The sequence below is a fragment of the Anguilla rostrata genome, chromosome 9 (assembly GCF_018555375.3).
Source record: "Anguilla rostrata isolate EN2019 chromosome 9, ASM1855537v3, whole genome shotgun sequence".
In the NCBI taxonomy this organism is placed as follows: domain Eukaryota; kingdom Metazoa; phylum Chordata; class Actinopteri; order Anguilliformes; family Anguillidae; genus Anguilla; species Anguilla rostrata.
The window spans coordinates 8,462,965-8,484,404 of NC_057941.1; the positions used below are offsets into that span (position 1 = coordinate 8,462,965).

Below are 21,440 nucleotides of genomic sequence, written 5' to 3' on the forward strand. Positions count from 1 at the left end.
GTTGTGTGTCTGAAAGAGAAAGAACACTATATTTCACATACCATATGGTCCCAAAACCATAAGAACACTTTTACTTATTCAGTTGGCCTTTAACTGCTGTGTGTATCATCTATTGAAATAATCAGTAATATGAGCACTACACCTGTCTCTCTCTCTCTCTCTCTCATACACACACACACACGCACACACAGAGACATACACAAAAACACTCAATTTACTCCTTTATAAATTTAGCATTTATACAATAGTTTAACCATACAGATCATTCCAGTGTACTGAAATAAGGCACTGCGGATGTTACGTCATCCGGGATTTCAGTCCATTCCCAGACTCAGTTCTTTCGCTGACTGCCCTAGGTGAAGGCATGTCTCCAAGCTGTGTTTCTGGGCCTTAAAGCAGACCAAGGATGGACAGTGAGGGGGGTTGCCACCCTAGCTCACATCCCAGCTGGGCATTTGCAGTGTTTCTCCGGGAGCTTCAGCCTCGTCCTCCCCGGTCAGGGCCTTAGTTTCGCCGTCCACGTCCAAACGCAGGCACAGAACCGAGCTGCAAAGACAGCAGAACAGAGCCTTCAGGACCGTGGGCCAACGGACCGTTTTCTCTCATCGTCAGTGCACAGCTGTTACGGAGACCTTATATGTGAAAGAAATGTGTCCACTCTAGGCTTCCGTAGTGATGCTTTTTGGTTGCATTACGCATACGCTGTGAGGAGAATTTGCAGTAAGTGTGCACGAAGTGGCCGGTCCTATTTCCCTCACATCAAGCAAGTTCTTCTGTTAAAATTACATGCCCACATTGGATATGATTGATGCCCTGAGATGCACACAATTTCTACTCTGGTTGTGTGGAGCGAATAATTTGATAAATGTAATGGATATTGTAGGATGTTCATGCTCACAGCATTACAGTTTGTCATCATTGACCTGGGCCCTACGTGCCTGGTACTGTAAACAGACTGGAATTTGTGAAAGAACACGCACCCAGTCAGAGCCATGGGGATGAGCGTCAGGCCGGAGGCCAGCAGGAAGCTGAAGCCAGGGAACCAGGAGACGCTGGAGGCGTAGGTGCTGGTGAACACCGTGAAGGCCACGCCCACACTCAGCATCTCCACAAAAGCCACACAAGCGAATAAGGCACCTGCAGGGAAAGGGCAGAGTTGGGGGAGAGGAGTAGGACAGGAAAGGGGAGGGGGTACAGAGAGATAGAATGGGAAGAGTGGAGGATGGGATGGAGGAATAAGGAGGAAAAAAGGAGGAAGGACAGGAGGATGTGATGAGCGGAGGGGAAGGAGGAGGATGAGAAGAAGGGAAAAGAGGGAAGATGTGATAAGTCGAACATTGCAAATAAATCACATGAAATTTGTCTTTTCTCATGTGAAATCCACAATATGACATTTGATTGGCTTGAATGAAACTTCCATACGCGAAAGTGAAACATGACACGAAATTCCACGAAATTCCACATTTTCACGTGACTGGCTTTTTCAAATGTGAACAACAATTTTCAGATGTGAAAACAATAACTGGAAATGCCATAGGTTACCTTTTCCCATTCTCATTTTATGAGAGGTTGGAAAAATTAGCCTGTTATAACTGGTGACTGTAGGCTACAGTTTCATAATGAATGTATGGTGTCATCATTGTTGCGGAAGTGTACATGTAGCTTTCCAGTTCCATTCTGAGAGTGTGAAAATGTGTCTGAATGCACATCACCCACCTTGCTCAGAGCTCAGGACTATCTTGGACATCATAGATCGCAGCACAGGTGCAGGCATGATGGAGAAGAGCAGGGGCACCCGCACTGAAGAGGAAACAGAAGCAATCTTGGTTACAGAGGCCCTAATATTTCAAGACCAAAGAAATCAATCACAGAGACCACCAGGCCTGTTTCTCCTCAATGCCGTCTTAAATGCTGTCAAATAAACAAACAATATCATTAATCAATCTTTTACAGCTGTTAGAGAAATAGACTGCCCTGTAATATGTTTTATTAAGTAACAAAATAAGTTTTGTTTATTGACAGCCATACATAGGCTTAGTAAGACAGCTAAAGACATGTTTTGATTAATTAGCCACAAGTATTCGTAAACTACAATACTTGAAATGATGTGTATGGAAATTTACAGATTTATAGTTTAGTGTTAGGTCAGTGTGTCAGGACTGCATGTAGATATAACCACCCATCCTGGAAGGTAATGAAATGCTACTTTTTCCCAGAGGCTAAATGGGTCTGAACTGGTCACGTTTATGTGCAGCTGCCCAAACAGGCACGGAGTCTTAAGTGCCTTTGCTTGTCACAGAACTATCTGTAATCCGACTGGAGGTGCAGAGGGGATGAACTGTGGAGAGCCTCTGTCCTCACCCAGGAACATCATCAGGGTGGTCTTGGTGAAGGCGGCCATGCCCATCCCGATGGCGACGGAGAGCAGCCCCAGGAGGGCGATGTGCGCGTCGCGCAGGCAGCGCGACAGGACGTAGACGCCCACGAAGCTGCCCACGTACATGGCGGCGGAGAGGCCGGAGCCGTAGCCCACCAGGACCTCGGTCCAGCACAGCGGGGTGTTGAGCTCGTACAGGATGAAGATGGACATGCCGCCCATCTTGGCCACCTTGTAGAAGGCGAAGGCCAGCAGGGTCAGCAGCAGCAGGGTGTTCCTCCTGCGCGTGGAGGCCGCGAAGAGGAGGTACACGCCCTGGAAGCGCGCCCTGAGGGCCTCCCGCTTGGACCGCCAGCCCCCGTCCTCCTCGGCCGCCGGGCTCGCCGGCGCCTCCACCGTCTCGGCCAGGAGGCAGGAGGCGTAGGCCAGGTTGAGGAGGTGCAGGAGGGCGGCGGTGAAGAAGGGCCAGCTGAACCCGGCCGTGCGGATGAAGAAGCCCGTGGACAGGGAGGCCAGCCCGGAGAGGACGCCCAGCAGCATGTCCAGCCCCGCCATGCGCACCGTCTTCCGCCCGCTGCCGCAGAGGTCCGCCACGTACGCGAAGGAGCCTCCGATCAGCGCCGTGGGCCCCCCCATCGTCCCCGCCAGGAAGGACGCCGCCAGGACCAGCTTCAGGCTCAGCGAGTAGCGGCTGACCAGGAAGTAGGAGAGGGAGAAGAGGAAGTCCCCCACCAGCGGGGTGATGATGGCCACCTTACGGCCGCAGTGGTCGCTGAGGGAGACCAGCAGCAAGGACATGACCAGACTGGGGAACAGGAAACAGAGCTCGCTGTACAGGAAGAACAGCGATGCCTCCTTCTGCACCGCCTGCCGACAGGAAAGAGAGCACGATGAAGTACATGCAGCAAAAAAAAGCTAGTCCCCCCCCCAAATAGAAAGCAAATAGAACAATAGGATGACTAGAAATAGGCATATAGCGTATGCTGCTGTTTTTACAATGCCAAGGCTTTCTCTCAATACAAAACAAATGCTTTCTTGACTAGTGTGGAGCATTTCATCACACTGTAACGCTCTGAAGGACATTTTGGAAGAGCATTAACGTGTACCTGAATCCACAAACAAAACGGAGCTCATTAGACAAAAGGCCTTTGCCCCTGCTGTAGGGTTGGGTATCGTTTCAATTTTATCGATTCCGATTCTGATTCTGCTTATCGAATCCGGTTCTTATCGAATCTCGTTTCCGAGAGAAAAAAAGAACAAATATTTCAAGAACAAACGTTTGCCTACATTTATTCTTGGCACATTTAGGCTATAATCAGTAAACTGTCAACTGTGACAGGAAGGTTTCTTTTTCCCTTCATTTATAAAAATAAATATTACTCTTTCTTATAAGGAATGATCAACAAAAACAATTACAAACCAAAACTATTTAAATAATGGAAAAATATAACAAAAAATAAGCAAATAAAAATAATTTGTAGGCATCATTCGTTTACCTTCAATATAAAATGCGAATGTCAGCTCATCTGTGTTTTGTACCTGAGCGTGAGACGTTATTATTAAATTTTTCGCTACCGTGAAAACTGCCTGACTTGTTCACATTTTGGACAGAAGCAATCTGTTAACGTTAGCTATATCTGGGGCGTTATTGTTTCACGCCGTGTTTAAGTAAATGCTTCGTCATATTGGAGGTGCTTCCTCCCTTGCACGAAATATCCTTACTGCATGTGTTGCATTTTGCTGTGTCGTTATCTTTTTTAATGAAGCCAAGCCAAACTTTCGAACATTTTCTGCGGTCAGCCATGGTCCAGGATGTAAACAGAAGTGTCTCTTCTCACATGCTTTGTTGACCGACTGCGTAACAAACATGACGTTAGGTCCGCGTAACAGGTTCCGGCAAGTGCAACTTTTATGGACTGTAAAATGCTCACTGCAGTTCACTCGGGAGAGCGAATGAAATATGCAAAAGTTACGAACCGAACTGCACGTGTCTTATCGAATCCACGGTTCTTGGAAATTTGGGACCGGTTCCAACTTGGAACCGGTTATTGCTACCCAACGCTACCCTGCTGTCCCTTCCCCCTTTCTCACCTCATGCTGTCGGCTCAGGTTGCTATTGTTGTCTTCACAGTGAGAGAAGTTCAGACTGCTGGTGTAGGGGGAGTCAGTGAGCTGCTCCCACAGCCGCCTGTAGATGTACTGTTGCAGTAGTGGGTAGGTCATGAACATGGCGAAGGCATACAGCGCTACAACGGGCTCTACCAAGTACAGCCGTCTCATTTTGATCCCAAGTTCAGACTACCAGCGAACGCGTGACTGAGCAAGTGTGTGAATGTGAGAAATAAAGCAAGCCAGAGGAAAAAAGAGAAAGAATGCAAGGTTTGAAACACAAACATAAAAATTGAACATAATCAGAGCACATTAATGAATGAAAGCTTCTTTTAAATGTTCTATCTGAGCAAACAGAACAAGGAAAAAGACAGCTAACCAAAGGAAGATGATGTTACCTGTGCCTGATGGTGAATCTTGTGTTTTCAATATCATTTCAGTGAATAGTAACATCCCTCAGTCAAACCATGTTAAAGCTTTCAGACAAAGGACCTGAGACTTTCCTCAGTACAGGAAAAAAGAAAGACAAACTGCTGCAAGCCAACCACCCGCCTTGGTTTAGGAACAAGCCCAGAAAATAAACAGTCTGCGCCTCCTCATCTCTACCAGGAAACTACCTACTGCGCTGATGCAGAGCAGCCCCGTGTGAGGAGGACTCCTAGTTCTCATTCCCCATTGTACACACCTCCAAGCCTGCCAGAGTCAGAAAAGCAGCCAAGGGAAAACATCACAAACAATGATGACGTCCAATAAGGCTGCAGCATTTATGTGGCTCACTGTGCTGAGACAGACGTAGAGGGCAGGCTTCAGGAAAAACAATGCAGAAAGCAGGCCTGAAACGGAATTAGTTAGCATTTATTTAGCACGGATAGCCTTTTGCTCATTTTAATAACTAACTTATTAATTTTATCAGCTTGCCCAAAAGCATACCTAGAATTAAATTAGCACATAAACGGGAGCACCGCGTAGGTCAGGCAGGCCACGGGAGTCAAGCCTGCTCCGGCTGAATCAGCTGATGGCTCAGCTGAGTGATGTCCACCTTTCACAGTACATTCACATAGCAGGGCAGTCTACCTTATGTAAATTAGTTAACCTATAAGCATACAAAAATGCCCCTCATGATGAGGTTTTCAGCATGTTAGCACTGCTACAAAGTTAATTGACTTTGAACATTTTATATTCAGAAAAATATACTGATATACTGCTACTAGTTGGCTGAGATATGACATAAGCATAAGCTTATAGACATAAGCTAATAGATTGCAGTTCTACTTAGACATATACCTGCAAGCTCTGACCTATACCATTTCAGTTAATTTTAGCTTAATGACAACAACAACAACAACAACAACAATAATAATAACAATCAGTAAAATTTATGTACGAGCAGGATATCTTGCATTCATTAAAATCCGTCATGAAATCTACATTTGAAAAATCATTACCTTTCAGCAGCAATTCATTTCTATTTAAATAATGTTTAATGTTAAAAATTGGCAGGTAAACAACACACCTAACCATTAATGGATGAAAAAGTCTGTATGTCAGGAGACTCTTAAACCCATTGATTAACCCCACTTTTGTGGCTGTGGGTTTGATTCCTGGCTCTGACACTTTCTGCACTGCGGTGCTATCTCTATCTGTAACCCTTTCTATTTCATACCCTCATTTAAAGAGAATGACAGAATAAAAATACTGTCTTCCCGCCCTTCTTAGAAAGATGAAATAATAGAAAACGATGACTCCTTAATAAAAGCCCCCCCCCCCCCCCCTCCACACATAGAGACACTAGCACTACTGCACTGGAGCACTATTGCACTATTACTGCTGGCTTTTACTTTATGTGTTTATCCTTAGCTTTGTATTTTAATTTGTATGTGAATTAAGTATGTATTTATGATGATTGTCCGTGATTGTTGTATTTGTCTTATTTGTCCACTGCACAAATGAAGTTCCTCACGAAAAATAAAGTAATTTGAATTGAAATTGAATTGAATTGAATGGAATTGAATTGAATGTAACTGGCATGCGTGGTACTGAATTTTGTTAAAATTAATTTTCTCTAGTGGAAATTTACCTTGGACTGCTCTGACAATGCCAGAATATATTTCCTGAACCACAAAATTCATGGAATTCTTTTTTGCAGTCTTTTTAATAGGTTGGTCAGGACCAAAATGCAAAAGCAAGATAACAGATAGATACATTGCTCTGTCATTTTTCCATAATTCCTCAGTTTTAATTCTCTATGCTACAGACACAGCTTTCACAATCTTTATCTAGGAGAGAAAAAAAACCAAACAAAACAAATAGCTACAACAGACATGCTTTTATGTTTATGTGTGCTGTGGAACAAATACAGTCAAGTGTACAATCAAAGTCAGAAAAACAACAAAACGTATTTACAATAGAATTGTTTGTAAATGCCTCTACCCCCATTTAAAATAATCATTTACAGCAAACTGGACAATTAATTCAAGTGAGGAGAGCAGACACTTGATCATTGGGTTTATAGTAATGTCCACAGGACACAGAGCTGTCAGTGGCAATCGAGTACCTGATATTGAGTATTTAAACATATCTATGTTTTGTTACCTTCCTTAAACCAGAGAATACAGAAAAATATTATATTTACGCAAAATGGTTTTCAGCAACTGTGCTGTTTTCAGTGCACTGTTGTAAGTGCTTGTTTAACATGCAAAGAAATAGTCACTTTTTTCAGTTTTTGTGATTGAGTCCTGTAATAGAAAGTGAGGTGGGTTTGGTTTCAATAGATTACACATTGGCTGAAGGTCTAACATTTCCCTAACAATAGCTCGCTATGGAAAGCAGCAGTTGTCCTCTAATTTGATTCACTCAACTTCCTTCCCTGAAACCTGCCTGAGGCCACTGGTTGTTATAATACATCCAGCAAAGTCATCTAACACAGTGTAAGTTTTTGTTTGAAAAAGTAGTTCTATTTATGCTACTTGACCTTCATCCAATATTGCCTAATAGGGAGGTGAAATAAAGTCGTTCAAGTGCATTATTCACATAACTTCACCAGTAGAATCACAAAGAGAAAATCTGGATTTGATAAACACTGCAAAAAATAACAATTTTCTTTAAAATAAGAATAAATATCATAATAAAAAAAGTTTAACAATAATGAGATATCAGAAAATCTCTCTTCAAGAGAATTTGACTTATAAAAAGATCATTCATAAAAGCATCCATCTTTTGCTCCATATTTCATATGGAAAGAAATCACAAAAATGTTATTCTGGTATTTCAGGCTAAATTATATGATAAACATTACTTTATGTTGAGAAAATTATTTTTTTGCAGTTTTCAGGCTAAAGACAAACAAGAATGAGAGAAATGAAATGTAAAAATATTTTCAAAGTCTGTTAAAACGAACATCAAAGTCCAGGAAACACATACAGTAACAATGTTTCACTGAAACAGAAGGTTTTCACAATAAATAAACTCATATTAATATAGCCATTTGCTTGTGAAATTCCCTGTATAGCATATGTACTGGCGTAGAATAACACTGGTGCAGTAGGAAGCATTGCTAAACAATTATCAACAGTATTATATGGATTCTTCATGGATTAAGGCAGCCTGCTGAGTTGTGAGCATTGTATCGTGGCAGCAGTTGTCAGGTCAAACCACCAGACTTGCGATTGTTGTTACTCAAACTGATCTTGTGGATTTTTTTCCAATACCGATACTAACCAGTACACAGACTTGTCAAAATTCAATGAATCAAGAGTAGTACAACAATACAACGAGCAGGTATTTCATTCACAGCTTATAAACCTTTGAGACAATTGTTAACTCTGGTGCTACAGCAGGAGAAAGTATACAGTATACATTTTTTTCAACAGGTCTATAATGAGGGTTGAAAATGTCATTTGTAAATATTTCAGTAATCACAAATCTCTCGATATCCCGTACACATTTTATCATATAGAAATTAGAACTAGATACAGTAAGCATGGGCTTGAGTTGACAAGATAGAGAAAAGTCCCTGAACAATACAGTAGTGACACTTCAAATCTTTTAGAAAAGTCTTCTTTCTCTACTAAACTTTTATACTTTAAACAATTCCATGAAACACCGTTTTCTCTAGGTACTACACCCAAATGGGAATTAGTCTGAGTCCAATCTGAACTACCTAATGATATAAATCTTAATTGATACACATGTCAGCCTCTCCATTCTATTTTTAGGAGTAGCTTCCTAGACACTTTTTCCAGGGGACTCCCCCTGCGCATCATGGTCAGGGGGTGGGGGGGGTGGAGGTGGGGGTTTCCCCTTTCCAAATCCTTAAGATGGAAATCACAATGATTCGAGGTAACTCGTAACAACTGGAAGACTTGCAGTACATGCTTCACATAGTAAAATGTTTAATAACATACAAATGTCATGAAAAACAAATGGCAATCTCATCTCATAGTTACATCGTCTTTACAAACAGCCCCTGGTCATTGGTATCATTGGTTTGTTCCTTGAGTAAAAACAACCTTTTCAGAAAAGGAATGGTCTTCAACGGAGTCAAGGCAGCCAGTGTGGAACTCAGGGACACAATGAGCAAAGGACCAGGCTCTGTAAAACTCATGAGGTTTTCACTGTCCCTGTATAATCTGACCAGGGAGAAAATCTGCCCCAGGCCAAGTTGACCGAAGAAGAAAAAACTGTCTCAGGTGAAAGGTCAGCAGGAGAAAGAAGTGTCCCAGATTATATGAGTAAATGACCTAACACAGAGCTAGCTGGCCAAGGAAAAGAGCTATCATGGATAAAGACAGTTGAGGAAAAACTGTCCCAGTTCATGGCCAATGAAAAATTTCTGTACAGGATAATGAACAGGGGAAAACTATTCAGGGCCAACATTCTCCCAGGTCGAGCTGGCCGGCTAAAAGCTAGCGAAGCTTTGCTGTTAGCCCCCTGCACCAGGTCAAAGGAGCTGGGGGGACAGAGTCATACAGTAGGCAAGGCTGGTCAGGGTAAAACTGCTGGTGAAAAGATCAGGGTCCCCTGGGCAGGCCACTATAGGTTCCGTCTTAGAAAAGGTATAGCGGTGGTTTCAAAGGACCTTCCATTTGTATAGCTCATAATCCCAGGCTAGCAGGTGATCATTCCTGTGGGACAGGCTTTTCGCTCCAGTTGGGGGAGCAGCTGAGCTGGCCTTGCACACCCCAAGGGCTGCCGTCCCACAGGAGCATCACTCTTTAGCACAAGTGAGGCTCTAAGAAGGGTACAAACTGTTTAAATTACACAACCAACATAGTCACATGTCTTTGATGTGATGTAAGATGACAAAAAAAAGGAGGGTAGACGTTTTCCAACTTTCTTCTTCTTCAAGGTTCCTCCTTCCTCCTTTAAAGTTATTGTTTTAGTTGAGTAATGATGTGTAGATTTACAGTCCATCACAAAACCAGTGGACAGGTCCGGGTATGTTGGCTCTCACATTCAGCACCAGGCCTTTCCACAGGAGTTCTACTAGATCTACCAGGCAGAAAAGAGGCCTGGACAAGAAGCAGTTTGTCTCCGAGTGAGAGTAAAGAGACAGGGTGAGGTAGAGGGAGCGGGGGGGGAGGGGGGGGGTCAGACCGGCCGTTTCGGCAGCTCACTGCGGGAAGGGCTGTACCCGGGAGGGCGAGGCGGGTCCGGGCGACGCCCGGTGGAGGGGCGAGGAGCACGGGGACATGCGGGGGCTCAGCTCGCCCGTCTGCAGGCGCCACAGCAGCTCCTCGTTGTTGCGGCTGAGGCGCTTCTTCTCGCTGCTCTCCTTCTCCACGTGCTCCTGCAGGTTGGCGTTCTCCTCGGAGAGCTGCCTGCAGGGGGGACCAGAGAAAGCACACGCCGTGGTCTCTGCTCTTATCTGACGTGTCTAACAGGGCGATGATGATGACCCTCATGTCCTTGATGTTGCCCTATTGTGCTGTCGTTGTTGTTCATGTGACTTAAATGTGACTGTCTTGCAAGTGACAATTTTCTGCAAGGATTATTAAATTCATTAATTCATTCGAATTTTTTATTCATTCAAATGCATGCAGTTTTGTATGTGTTTAGAAGCACTCCACTAATAATTACAATCTACAGACAAATAGATTGTTTATCTGTATTTCAGTTGAACCTTAATAAACGTAATATATATCACACAAGTGGCTGGCTATGCGCTGTGCCTGAGGAATGTGTCGAATTGTGGGCAAATATGAGTGCCGATCGAAATCACTGTGGATAGCAGCACATACCTGGTCAGAGTGAGGTTCTTGTCAATCCTGGCTCTCAGGTCCTCGTTCTGCTGCTGCAGCACTTGGACCCGTTCCTCCAGAAAGACGTTCTTTTGAGCCTGCTCGAGAGCGAAACAACAGCACCGCGTTAAATTCTTCAAAGGAATCAGACGGGTCAGATGTTACGAGCCCCTACGACCTGCTACACCACAGGTCTGAGGAATCCGATATCCCGCCAAAAAAAAGCTAGGGCAGCGATTATGGCCCCGACAGAAAAAAATGCAATGAAAACCCCTCTGGCGGGTGAAATGAATCATGGTCACAGTGTCTGAGGTAAAGAAGCGATAAGCCCGCCCTCAGAAGCCCATTATGTGACCCTTGTGGTCAAGTGTACTGTGTAACTGATTGGGGGGCAGTGCGATGTGGTGAAGAATCCGTGCCTGTTGTGCTAAGTGATACAAGATTGATTCAGAGGGGAGCAGGGAGGTGGTGTGTGTGTGTGCATGGATCCTTAATCACTTAACATGAATTACTTAGGAACATAAAAGGACACTGCTTGCAAATTAATTGCTATGGCTGTTGCCCTGGTTAAAGGGTGCCCGAAAGGCAAATTAATATAGGGAAAAAAAAAACATTTCTTTAAGTGAGAGGGATTCCTTTTGAGCCTACCATCTTCTGCAGCTGAGAAATAGTCTTCTCTTGCTCGTGGATCTGCTGGTTTTTCATCTCTAAAACCTCTTTCAAGCTCTTCAGATCCTCCTGGATGTGCTGATAAGGGGCCAGAGCGTCCTGCACAGAGAAGGGGGAGCGGGAAGGCAGCTTCTCGGTAAATTGTTCTGTGTTTCACAAAAGCTTACACAGTCAAATTCAAATGAACCTTCTTATAATTAGCAAACGACAAATGGCTGTACGTATTTATACACTATATGTACATGAGTGCGTGTGTGCGCGTGTGTTCGCATGGTTCGAATCGCGTGAGTGTGCTTGTTTGGTGTTTATTTCGGCACTGATTCTGAAGTGTGTATAAATATAGTATGTTTTTTTCATACCCCAATCTGTTCATCCGCACTCTTCCTCAGCGCCTCCTCGAAGCGATCGGCCCGGTCTCTCAGGCCGCGGTTCTGGATGGTCAGGGTGTCCACTTGGTCCTGTGCAGAGCAAGTCCAGAAACACAGCCACACATCTCTGAGCAAACGCGGAGGCACAACCTTCACTGATACGCAAGCTACAGGGGGCACTTCTGCGCCGCAACCCGTTGGCCATTCTCACACATTTTTGCGTTTGTTTTATTCCGAGGTTTCGGTTTCTCCCAGCGTCTCACCTGGAGGGAGAGCCTCAGCTTCTCAAAGTCCTCCTCCAGGGCTTTCCTCTGGTCTTTGTGGGCCTGTCTCAGCTCTAAAAGAGGCAGACATTAGAGGAGTAAACACACTTTTCTCCCAATATTAATATACAGGGCCTCCACACAATTCATACATTACATTTTACAGGATCATTGGTCATGCTTTAGATTGTATCTTGATGTCTATCCACAGCGGCATACTGATTTATTTGTGCTCTATATCCCCTCCTGCCTGCAAAGTGTAAGAAGTGTGGCTGCAGTTTCCATACCTTGCACAGTGGTCGCATGGTCCTCCTGCAGCGTTGCCATGGTCACGCTGTGAGTGTTCTGCATCTCCTCCACAGCCGCCTCGTGGCCGATGGTCATCTCTTCAATCTGGGCGGAGACAGCCACACGAAAGGGATCAATCAACACTATTACCCGTGTTTCCTAACAGCCTTTGGCACAGACTACTGGCCTGGATTCAGCTTTGGACTTGATTGATGTCTAGGTTCTACCTGAAGGGCATGCCCAGGCTTGCATACTGAACGGATGTAAACACCGCCAATGGTTGCCTGACAGCTTTCCTTGTAGACTTATGATTGATTGGAATAACTTATCAGATTGCCTCCCGATCCACCCAGTCACAAACATGATTATGATCTAGTCAATGTACGTCTACAATCAAGGTAGTAGAGCGGAAGTATTATTATTAATTACATTTATATAGCGCTTTTCCAAATGCTCAAAGTGCTTTACAGTGAAGGGGAACTCCCCTCACCCACCACCAATGTGTAGCACCACCTGGGTGATGCACAGCAGCCAATTTGCGCCAGAACGCTCACCACACATTAGCGAAGGTGGAGAGGGAGAGAACATTTATTTAGCCAATTAAGTCTGGGGATGATTTTAGTGGAAAGTTTGTGAGAGCCAGATCTGGGATTTGGCCAGGACACCGGGGAACCCCCTACACTTAGCGATAAGTGTCATGGGATCTTTAATGACCACAGAGAGTCAGGACCTCGGTTTAACGTCTCATCCGAAAGACGGCATCTCCTACAGCACAGTGTCCCTGTCATTGCACTGGGGCATTTGGGCTTATTTGTACCAGAGGGAAGATTTCCCCCTGCTGGCCCACCCAACACCACTTCCAGCAGCAACTCAGTATTCCCTGGTGGTCTCCCATCCAAGTACTAACCAAGCCCGCACCTGTTTAGCTTCATCTATTTGGCACGAGCAGAGTGCATGGAGGTATGGCTGCTGGCTAAAGTAAAGTAGCAGAGACAGATTACTGAAGTGTGTGAGCAGTTGAGCTGCTCTCCATTAAAGTGTATGACCAGTCTGGATCCCTGCGGCAGGAGGTGTCCCCTCCCCCCTCCCTAACCTGCTCCTGTTGCTGTGAGCGCAGCTGGTCCATCTCCGCCTGGTGCTCGGCCTGCAGGCGGTCCGACTCGGCCCTGTGCCGGGCCCTCAGCCCCTCCTCCAGGGCCCCTAGCTCCGCCTCCTGCTGCACCTGCAGCTCCTGCAGCTCCCTCTCGAAGCTGCGCTCCAGCTCCTCCTTCTCCCGCTGCAGGCGCTCCCAGCGGGCAGCGCTGAAGGCTGGGGACAGGGAGGAGGGAACAGTGAGGAGGAGACAGGGAGGAGGGGATAGGGAGGTGGAGACAGGGATGAGGGGACAGGGAGGTGGAGAAAGGGAGGTGGGGTCAGGGAGGAGGGAACAGGGAGGTGGGGACAGTGAGGAGGAAACAGAGAGGTGGGGACAGAGAGGTGGGGTCAGAGAGGAGGGAACAGGGAGGTGGGGACAGAGAGGTGGGGTCAGGGAGGAGGGAACAGGGAGGTGGGGACAGTGAGGAGGGAACAGGGAGGTGGGGACAGTGAGGAGGAGACAGAGAGGTGGGGTCAGAGAGGAGGGAACAGGGAGGTGGGGACAGAGAGGTGGGGACAGAGAGGAGGGAACAGGGAGGTGGGGACAGTGAGGAGGAGACAGAGAGGTGGGGTCAGTGAGGAGGGAACAGGGAGATGGGGACAGTGAGGAGGAGACAGAGAGGTGGGGACAGTGAGGAGGAGACAGAGAGGTGGGGACAGAGAGGAGGGAACAGGGAGGTGGGGACAGAGAGGTGGGAACAGTGAGGAGGAAACAGAGAGGTAGGGACAGTGAGGTTGGGACAGAGATGTGGGAACAGTGAGGAGGGGACAGGGAGGAGAGGATAGGGAGGTGGAGACAGGGAGGCGGGGACAAGAGGAGGGGACAGGTAGGTAGGACAGTGAGGAGGGAAAAGGCAGATGGGGACAATGACATGTCCCACAGAAAATCCCCCAATCTCTCTGACTCCCACTGTGAGTAAAGGACAAACTCACCCACTTCATCCCTGATTTTGGAGAGCTCCAGGGACAGCTCCCTCTCCTTCATAGCAGAGCCTTCAGTCTGCAGGACAAACACAGGCACAGACACCCAGTGTCAGGGGACAGACATAAATGCAACAAATAAAGCATGCAAGCAACTAGTCATAATTCACCCAATAAAACTGATACTGATTCCCATACTAGTCTTACTGAGGACACAGCTATGCCACCACCCACCTCACTCCAAAGAACAACTGTTTGCAATGTGCAGCAATATGGAAATATATTCCCTCTTTGGGAAATTAAATGGGTAAATATGCCCTGAGGAACAGCTGGTTGCTGGGACAATACCAGACCATGACACAAACACCCTGGAACAGTGATGTAACAGCAGCCACCCAGCAGCCAATCAAAACTCTTCATGTTCATTAAGAGCACCCGTATGGCCCAGTGGGTTAATGTCACAGATCAGGCCTGGAACTTTATAAAACTAAAGTGAAATTCAGTAGGACTGTATTCAGACTGAGTTACATGGACATTATTAGCTACGATACAATGCCTTCACATGCATTTACACTTCATATAGATGGCAAATAAATGTTTTCTCCTCCCCAAAAGGAATCACGTGGATTCATGCCAAGCGAGGCACTAGAAAGTAATGCTTTTAATGGCACTGCTGCCTTCATGCGAGTGTAGCCAACAAAACAATCTTAACAAGGCAGGACGCACTCACGAATGACTGCTTTCCGCAAGGCAAAGTCAATATGTACTCATCACACCACTCCTCCAGCCCACGCAAACCATAACCCTAGAGCATAGCTTCCTGTTCCAAAATGAATGAAAAAAAGTGCAAAAAAGTGCTAGAGTATTACAACAGTTTTTATTATTATATACTTATAATAACAAAAACCGCTACCCATGACAACATTAAGCCCATAATGCCAACAGACCTGCTCAATGAAGGAGCCAGGCATGAGTCAGCACACCTCGCTGCTCTCTACTGCGCAGCTGCTGGGCGCTGACATCATCAGGCCAACAGGCGGGTGGGGCTCTGATGTCATGACTTTTATTCCACAATTTTGTCCCAGAACACCTGCTATTTCCTGGAATTGTTTACAGAGTGCTGCTTTCCTCATCCACCTATGATATTGGACTGTTTTGATACTCGCCTGATATCATAGGTAAACCACATCCAGATGACATTAAAAGTACTAAATAACACTACGTTTTTTTTAGCTTATACAACAGAAAATGTATCTAAGAATACTAATTAATGAATAGAATACTAAAAAGAGCATACTGTAAACGACTACCCTGGCAGTCAATGGAGTATTTAAACAGTCGTCCACAGGTGGTAATGATTATTACTATGAAGAGAACCGAGGTCTAAAAAAATAAATATAAAGAGTTATTTTGGCAGCCTGCTTTGCCTGTGGAGGGTGAAGCCTCTGCTCTCTTGTCTTGCTTGTACAATTTCCAGGCCAGACAAGGAGTGGTGAATAAGAAAGGAAAACATTCCAGCTCTCATTTAACACTCTGACACACAGGCATGTGCACCTGCTACACACTAATACTAGCCAGCTATATATATATATATATATATATACAACGATATCGATACCTATAAGCAAAGAGTCAGCACAAAGGACATCAGAGAATAGCAGAACAGTTCCATTCAAACAACAGGAGCAAATCTAAAAAAAAATGCTCTGAACCAATTGTATGAAACAATGACATAGACGCACAGACAGAGCTCAAGAAGCAAAACAAATATTTGCCATTTACTTTCTCTGTCTCTCTCTCTCTCTCTCACACACATGCACACACACGCACGCACGCAGGCCCACATGCACGCACGCACGCACGCACGCACACTCACAAGCACACAAGCACACACACACACAGGACAATGATATTTCCATGGTGATTGTTACCGTTTTGTCCAGACAGTGCAGAGAGTGGAGGCAGGCCTTACACGAGGACTGGCCCATGCTAGTGTGGCCGACAGCTTCAAGACTTTAGGGGACAAAACCTGTGCCTCTCCTCAGCCCACACAGTGAACAAAGAGACAGGGATATACAGACAGAAAGACAGATAGAGAGAGAGAGAGAGAGAGAGGGCGAAAGAGTGCGAGAGAGAGGGGAGAGAGAGAGAGAGAGAGAGAGAGAGCAGAGTGAACAGAGAGACAGGGACATACAGAGAGAAAGACAGACAGAGAGAGAGAGAGCGAAAGAGAGCAAGAGAAAGGAGACAGAGAGAGAGAGAGCGAGAGCAAGATCAGAGTGAACGGAGAGCGAGAGAGAGCAGAGTGAACAGAGAGCAAGAGACTGAGCAGAACGAACGAGAGGGAGAGACAGAGTGAGAGCCAGCAGAGTAAACCGAGAGAGAGAGGGAGCGAGAGAGATTGGGGGAAAATTCCCCTCAAGCCGTCAAACCCTCACTGCTGACTCATGCGATCCGACAGCCAGCTGGTACAGAGATGGCCAGCTCCAGCTATGGTCATCTTTCTTAGGTCACCCATCCCCCCCCCCCCACTCCCTGCTCCCCTAGAATTTCGAGCACTGACCATGTCATCCAGCTCCACAGCAGCGGGACAAAGGGAGAGGTAAGACCGGAGGATAGAGGGGGACGATTTTATCAATAAACAGTGGTGTATTACCAAGAGACTCTCTGCTTCTGCATTTCCCAAAGGAACCAGGTACCAACAAACTCAGCCTTCTCTGACGATTCTGACAACACAGCACACGCATACATACAGTGTACACACGAGCACACATACACACGCTCAACCACACAGCCCAACTGGACGGATTACAGTAAGGATGCTGACTTCATCTCCCTCTCCACCACATTAAAAACAAGCACAACTCCATCTGCACCATCTCCTAACCTACACCATCTCCACTCTCCCATCCACCCCCTTCTCAAACAATCCACTTTAAATCCACCTGCCTCAGTCCACTCTGTTCTGCAGTTCAAGCAGAAGAACAGGACTGTAGTGCTCTGCAATCCTTCCACCATGCTCTATCTGTATGGGAGAGTTTGGCAAGTTGACAGACAGGCTTTACAAGCAGGACAGCCTCCAGCCATATCTGCCTGAGTGGCCATATTAGGATCACTTATGTATGAAACTGCAGGGAGAAAACCTTAACAGTGGGAACAAAACCCGTCTGACATTCCTTACAAAGCTGTACATCCAGTTTTGTGTATGGGAAGGGGTCAGGTAGGGGTCCCCTTATACTAACATGTTTTGTTCATTTTTGATATGCAGGCAAAAAAAAAACAAAAAACAAGCTGGATATTTGGTAACTAACTAAGCAAATAATGCTTGCCACTCCATTACAGTGCGTCAAGTTGTACAAAACCGTTGAAAGGCCATTAAGTAGGCTACAATCCTACAATCTGTAAATTGTTAGTCCAGAATCATGGACCGTTGAATGGCCAATTAAGATAGCTGTGGGGTGTGTTCAGGGATTTCACCTAAGCACTGTTTGTGAAACCAAAAACACACAGATGGCAAACAAACACTCGCCATAATATTTACACATTTCATATGATTCACTGCTACTGACAAACTAGAAAAACGTGTTGCACTCCACTCCACTGCATTATTATGGGATGCAGGAGCCCCCTGTAAGGTCTGGCACCGCTCAGCGTAAAAGCATGCTCAGGTGTGTCGCATCACAAGCCTTCCCATTCCCAATCACAGCGGATTCGAATCAGCAGGACACACTGAACCAACCAGCCTCGCTAGGCTGCAGCTATTCCAAAGTGAAGAAGCAACCGAAAAGCAGTTCTGACCGACCAGGTCCATGCAACAGACATAAGCCATTAAAGCTGCACGCTCCGGATGCGTTCTCATTCTGTAGTGTGAAGGCTTACTCATGCTTGCAGGATGTTTGTGTACCTGAAACCTTAAATGGCAGATGGAGAAGCCAACTAGACTTTCTTAATTACATTACATTATTGCAGACCTTACAAGGAGTACAAGAAGTGCATTTATGACGGACACTGCTGAACACGGTCGTAGGTACAATTACTATTTGTACAGCTATTTCTAGCTTGAGAACAATGAACACTATCCTGTCTAACATCTGCAAGCCAAACTAGGCAGAGATCTAGTAGATTAGGACAAATACATTTACCAAGAAGTGCGGATGGGGCAACAGTAACAAGTGACAAGGAAAAGGGTTTTTTTTTTTTTTTTTATATATATGCACAGCATGGTGGGGTTATTCTAGTATAGTCTGAGAGATGAGTCTTCAGGCCATGGCGGAAGAGGATAGTGAGGGAGGTTCGAGAGGACGGAGTTCGTTCACCCCTGGGAGCTAGGGGAAGTCTGTGATCCTTTGGGCGGGTGGGAGGGGTTACAAGACGCCCTGCTGCTGCAGAGCGGAGTGGTCGAGCAGGCACATAGAATTGAGTCATGTCCTGCAAGTAGATGGGGGCTGTCCTGTTGGCGGCAGTGTAGGCAAGGGTCAGGGCTTTGAATCGGGCTTGAATAGACTTGGGCTTGAAGCCGCAAGATTCTGGCTTAAAGGTGAACGCGTAACCCAGACAAACAGACAGACAGACAGACAGACAGGCCGATGCAGAGGAAAACTCCACTGTAGCCACAGACCCACAGTGGACCACGGTTCAGCATGCTCCACATTAGACCCGTGGCAGTGGTGGTGCATCCCAGGGCCAAACATGCTGTATACCGATGACAGCATCCCCAGATGGTCCTGCACTGGAACACAGCCCACCCACTCACTAGCTTCGAGCTCTCGGCTGTCTCCGCAGTCATAAAAGGCATGTCCTCTCTTCCATCCGACTGCTTCACAGAGACAAAGTTACCTTTGGTGTGCTGCCATTCCCGAGATGGAAATCAGATCATTATGATCTGAGTCAGGGAAAAAAAAAAAAAATCTAAGAAAAAATACCCCCAGGATTCCAGTAATTGGCCACTCCTAGAATTAGGTACACACAGTGGGATATGAGCACACTGGTGCCGTGAGCCATAAATAGACACACATCTTCAGTCAGCCGGCTGCAGGCATCACACAAGGTGCATACACCTGCACTCATCTGACAGTACACAGCTGGGAGGAACGGATTCATCTTGGCTCTGTGCACGCTGAGACAGCTATAGGGTTATGATGTATGTTATGGATAAGGCAGGACGGGGGTGGTGTGTTTGTGCGCGTGAGTTTGCGTTTACTTGTCACAGCTGTCATCCCTGGCGAGAAAGATTTTTCTCCACATGAGACAGAATCGTGATGTAGACTCGCTGCACGACACAGCCTTCCTACCAGCCAACAGGGTGGTAGGGTTCAGTGGTTCATTAACAGTGCTCAAATGCTTCTCTTTTTCAATGGATGAAATTAACCATGCTAATTTTATGATGAACCATGAGGTACTGCAAAGTATAGGTCTGAAATACAGGCATAAATACACATTCACACACAGGTACGCTACATGCACAGTCACACGCACACACACACACACACACACACACACACACACACACACACAAATGACAGCTATACAGCAGCTAGACATTGAGCTTGAAAACAAAATGGAGACAGTAGAAACACACATAACCATGAGCCCAGGAATGTTGGAGAGTGACTCGATAGTGGACGGGCAAGTTCATGTTACAGTTTCAGGGGTTTGGACCCTGAGACAAAAATTTTGGTTGGCAGTGAAACCTTTTACCTCAGTGAAATTCAACAGAACTGCATGTAAACAAATATGTGATCCTTTTTGGAAAGGGAGGTATTTGTAGACCAGCATTACCCTACAATTTATACAGTCTGACAGACGTTAAGAGTTTTAGACAGAAGAAAGAGTTTTAAAGACATAAGACACCAAACAACATCACTTAGCTGCTATTCAATGACACATACAGTTGTCATATTCATTGGAGTCTTAGGATATATCTCCCCACCAGAAAAATGTTTTGTTCATCATTTGCTTTATCATAATCACATTCAAAACATTACATTACATTACAGACATTTAGCAGACGCTCTTATCCAGAGCGACTTACACAACTTTTGTACATAGCACTTTACATTGTATCCATTTATACAGCTGGATATATACTGAAGCAATGCAGTTTAGTACCTTGCTCAAGGGTACAACGGCAGTGTCCTTACCCGGGAATCGAACCTGCGACCTTTCGGTTACAAGCGCAGTTCCTTACCCACTGTGAGAAAAGAATCTTCTACCACAGAATAATGTGATTTTCTGCTCTTTTCCAGCATGGGAAATTGAATTAGGATACAAGTGATGAATAACAATTATTGAGAATCTTACTGAAAAAACAAGGCACACAACTCGCAAAATTCAAACCATAATTTCCATGAACTGAAGCTGCAATCACTGAATGGCACTTCCTTTCCGTGGACAGCAGAGGGCATCATTTCATTCAGTGGCTCTGCAATCTGTCAGCTGTCTTCCATATTACAGTCTCCATATGTGCTGTCACACAACGTTCCTGCACCTCATAGACCCAGTGAGATCGATCACTCAGAATGTACCAACTGAATGTAACAATACAAACTATGGACAAGACCAGCAGGAGTTTGAAGTGCAGCATCCCAGCCCAGACTGATAATGGGCTTCTGTGTACCCGGTATAGTTGTGTTCTCAATGGAGCAGTTGAGCTGCACAACCTTGTGTGCTGTTCCACAATAGTGTGCTATAATTCATGCACCCGTGTTACCATGTGACATCGCTGCATAGAGCTGATGTATTTTTATTCTGCAGTTGGATGGATAAAATCTAAACCTGACCTTACATGACATCCCACTAGCAGCTGTACTTGCAGTGCTGTGCTGCCTGAGGCTCTGTGCTGTAGGTACAGTATGCAACTGAATCAGTTTGTGTGCAACAGTCTGGCAGGAAGAGAAATGCAAATACTGTTAACCATGCAACAGCAATTTTGCTGGTTTTTTCCCTGTACAGTAAAGATATTCTAATGACCCACTGACAGCTGTGCACAGTAACTTGGATGACATTTCAAGCAGACCGTGAACACCATGCTTAATTACTGAGATACGCCTCAATAACCCGGGTTTTCTGTCAC

The 21,440-nt window shown here is 45.6% G+C and overlaps 2 protein-coding genes across 9 annotated transcripts in view; both read right to left on the minus strand.

The window, feature by feature from the left end:
- Positions 1 to 208: 208 nt before the first annotated feature.
- On the minus strand, positions 209 to 5,325 carry slc46a3 (solute carrier family 46 member 3). Of its 6 annotated transcripts, none has more exons than XM_064350100.1 (6): positions 4,885 to 5,325; positions 4,469 to 4,693; positions 2,362 to 3,244; positions 1,717 to 1,800; positions 981 to 1,137; positions 209 to 546 (listed from the first exon to the last, which is right to left on the minus strand). In XM_064350100.1, exons 2-6 carry the CDS (start codon positions 4,655 to 4,657, stop codon positions 432 to 434), a joined length of 1,428 nt encoding a protein of 475 aa, XP_064206170.1. In that variant the 5' UTR covers positions 4,658 to 4,693; positions 4,885 to 5,325; the 3' UTR covers positions 209 to 431. The 6 variants fall into 6 exon arrangements, with proteins under 6 accessions (XP_064206170.1, XP_064206173.1, XP_064206174.1 ...); XM_064350103.1 differs by having other exon boundaries at positions 4,469 to 4,576; positions 4,885 to 5,223; XM_064350104.1 differs by lacking the exon at positions 4,469 to 4,693 and having other exon boundaries at positions 4,885 to 5,225.
- Positions 5,326 to 6,797: 1,472 nt separating this feature from the next.
- The window catches only part of mtus2a (microtubule associated tumor suppressor candidate 2a), a 78,868-nt gene continuing 64,225 nt past the window's right edge, over positions 6,798 to 21,440 (minus strand). For 2 of the 3 annotated variants that reach the window (XM_064350109.1, XM_064350108.1), the window contains exons 8-15: positions 14,381 to 14,447; positions 13,407 to 13,621; positions 12,313 to 12,418; positions 12,026 to 12,099; positions 11,754 to 11,852; positions 11,374 to 11,493; positions 10,726 to 10,826; positions 6,798 to 10,305 (exon numbers count right to left, since the gene is read on the minus strand). In XM_064350109.1, coding sequence (XP_064206179.1) covers positions 10,098 to 10,305; positions 10,726 to 10,826; positions 11,374 to 11,493; positions 11,754 to 11,852; positions 12,026 to 12,099; positions 12,313 to 12,418; positions 13,407 to 13,621; positions 14,381 to 14,447 — 990 coding nt within the window. In that variant the 3' untranslated portion in view covers positions 6,798 to 10,097. The remainder of the gene's footprint in view (positions 10,306 to 10,725; positions 10,827 to 11,373; positions 11,494 to 11,753; positions 11,853 to 12,025; positions 12,100 to 12,312; positions 12,419 to 13,406; positions 13,622 to 14,380; positions 14,448 to 21,440) is intronic. The other variant, XM_064350110.1, reaches the window with a different exon arrangement.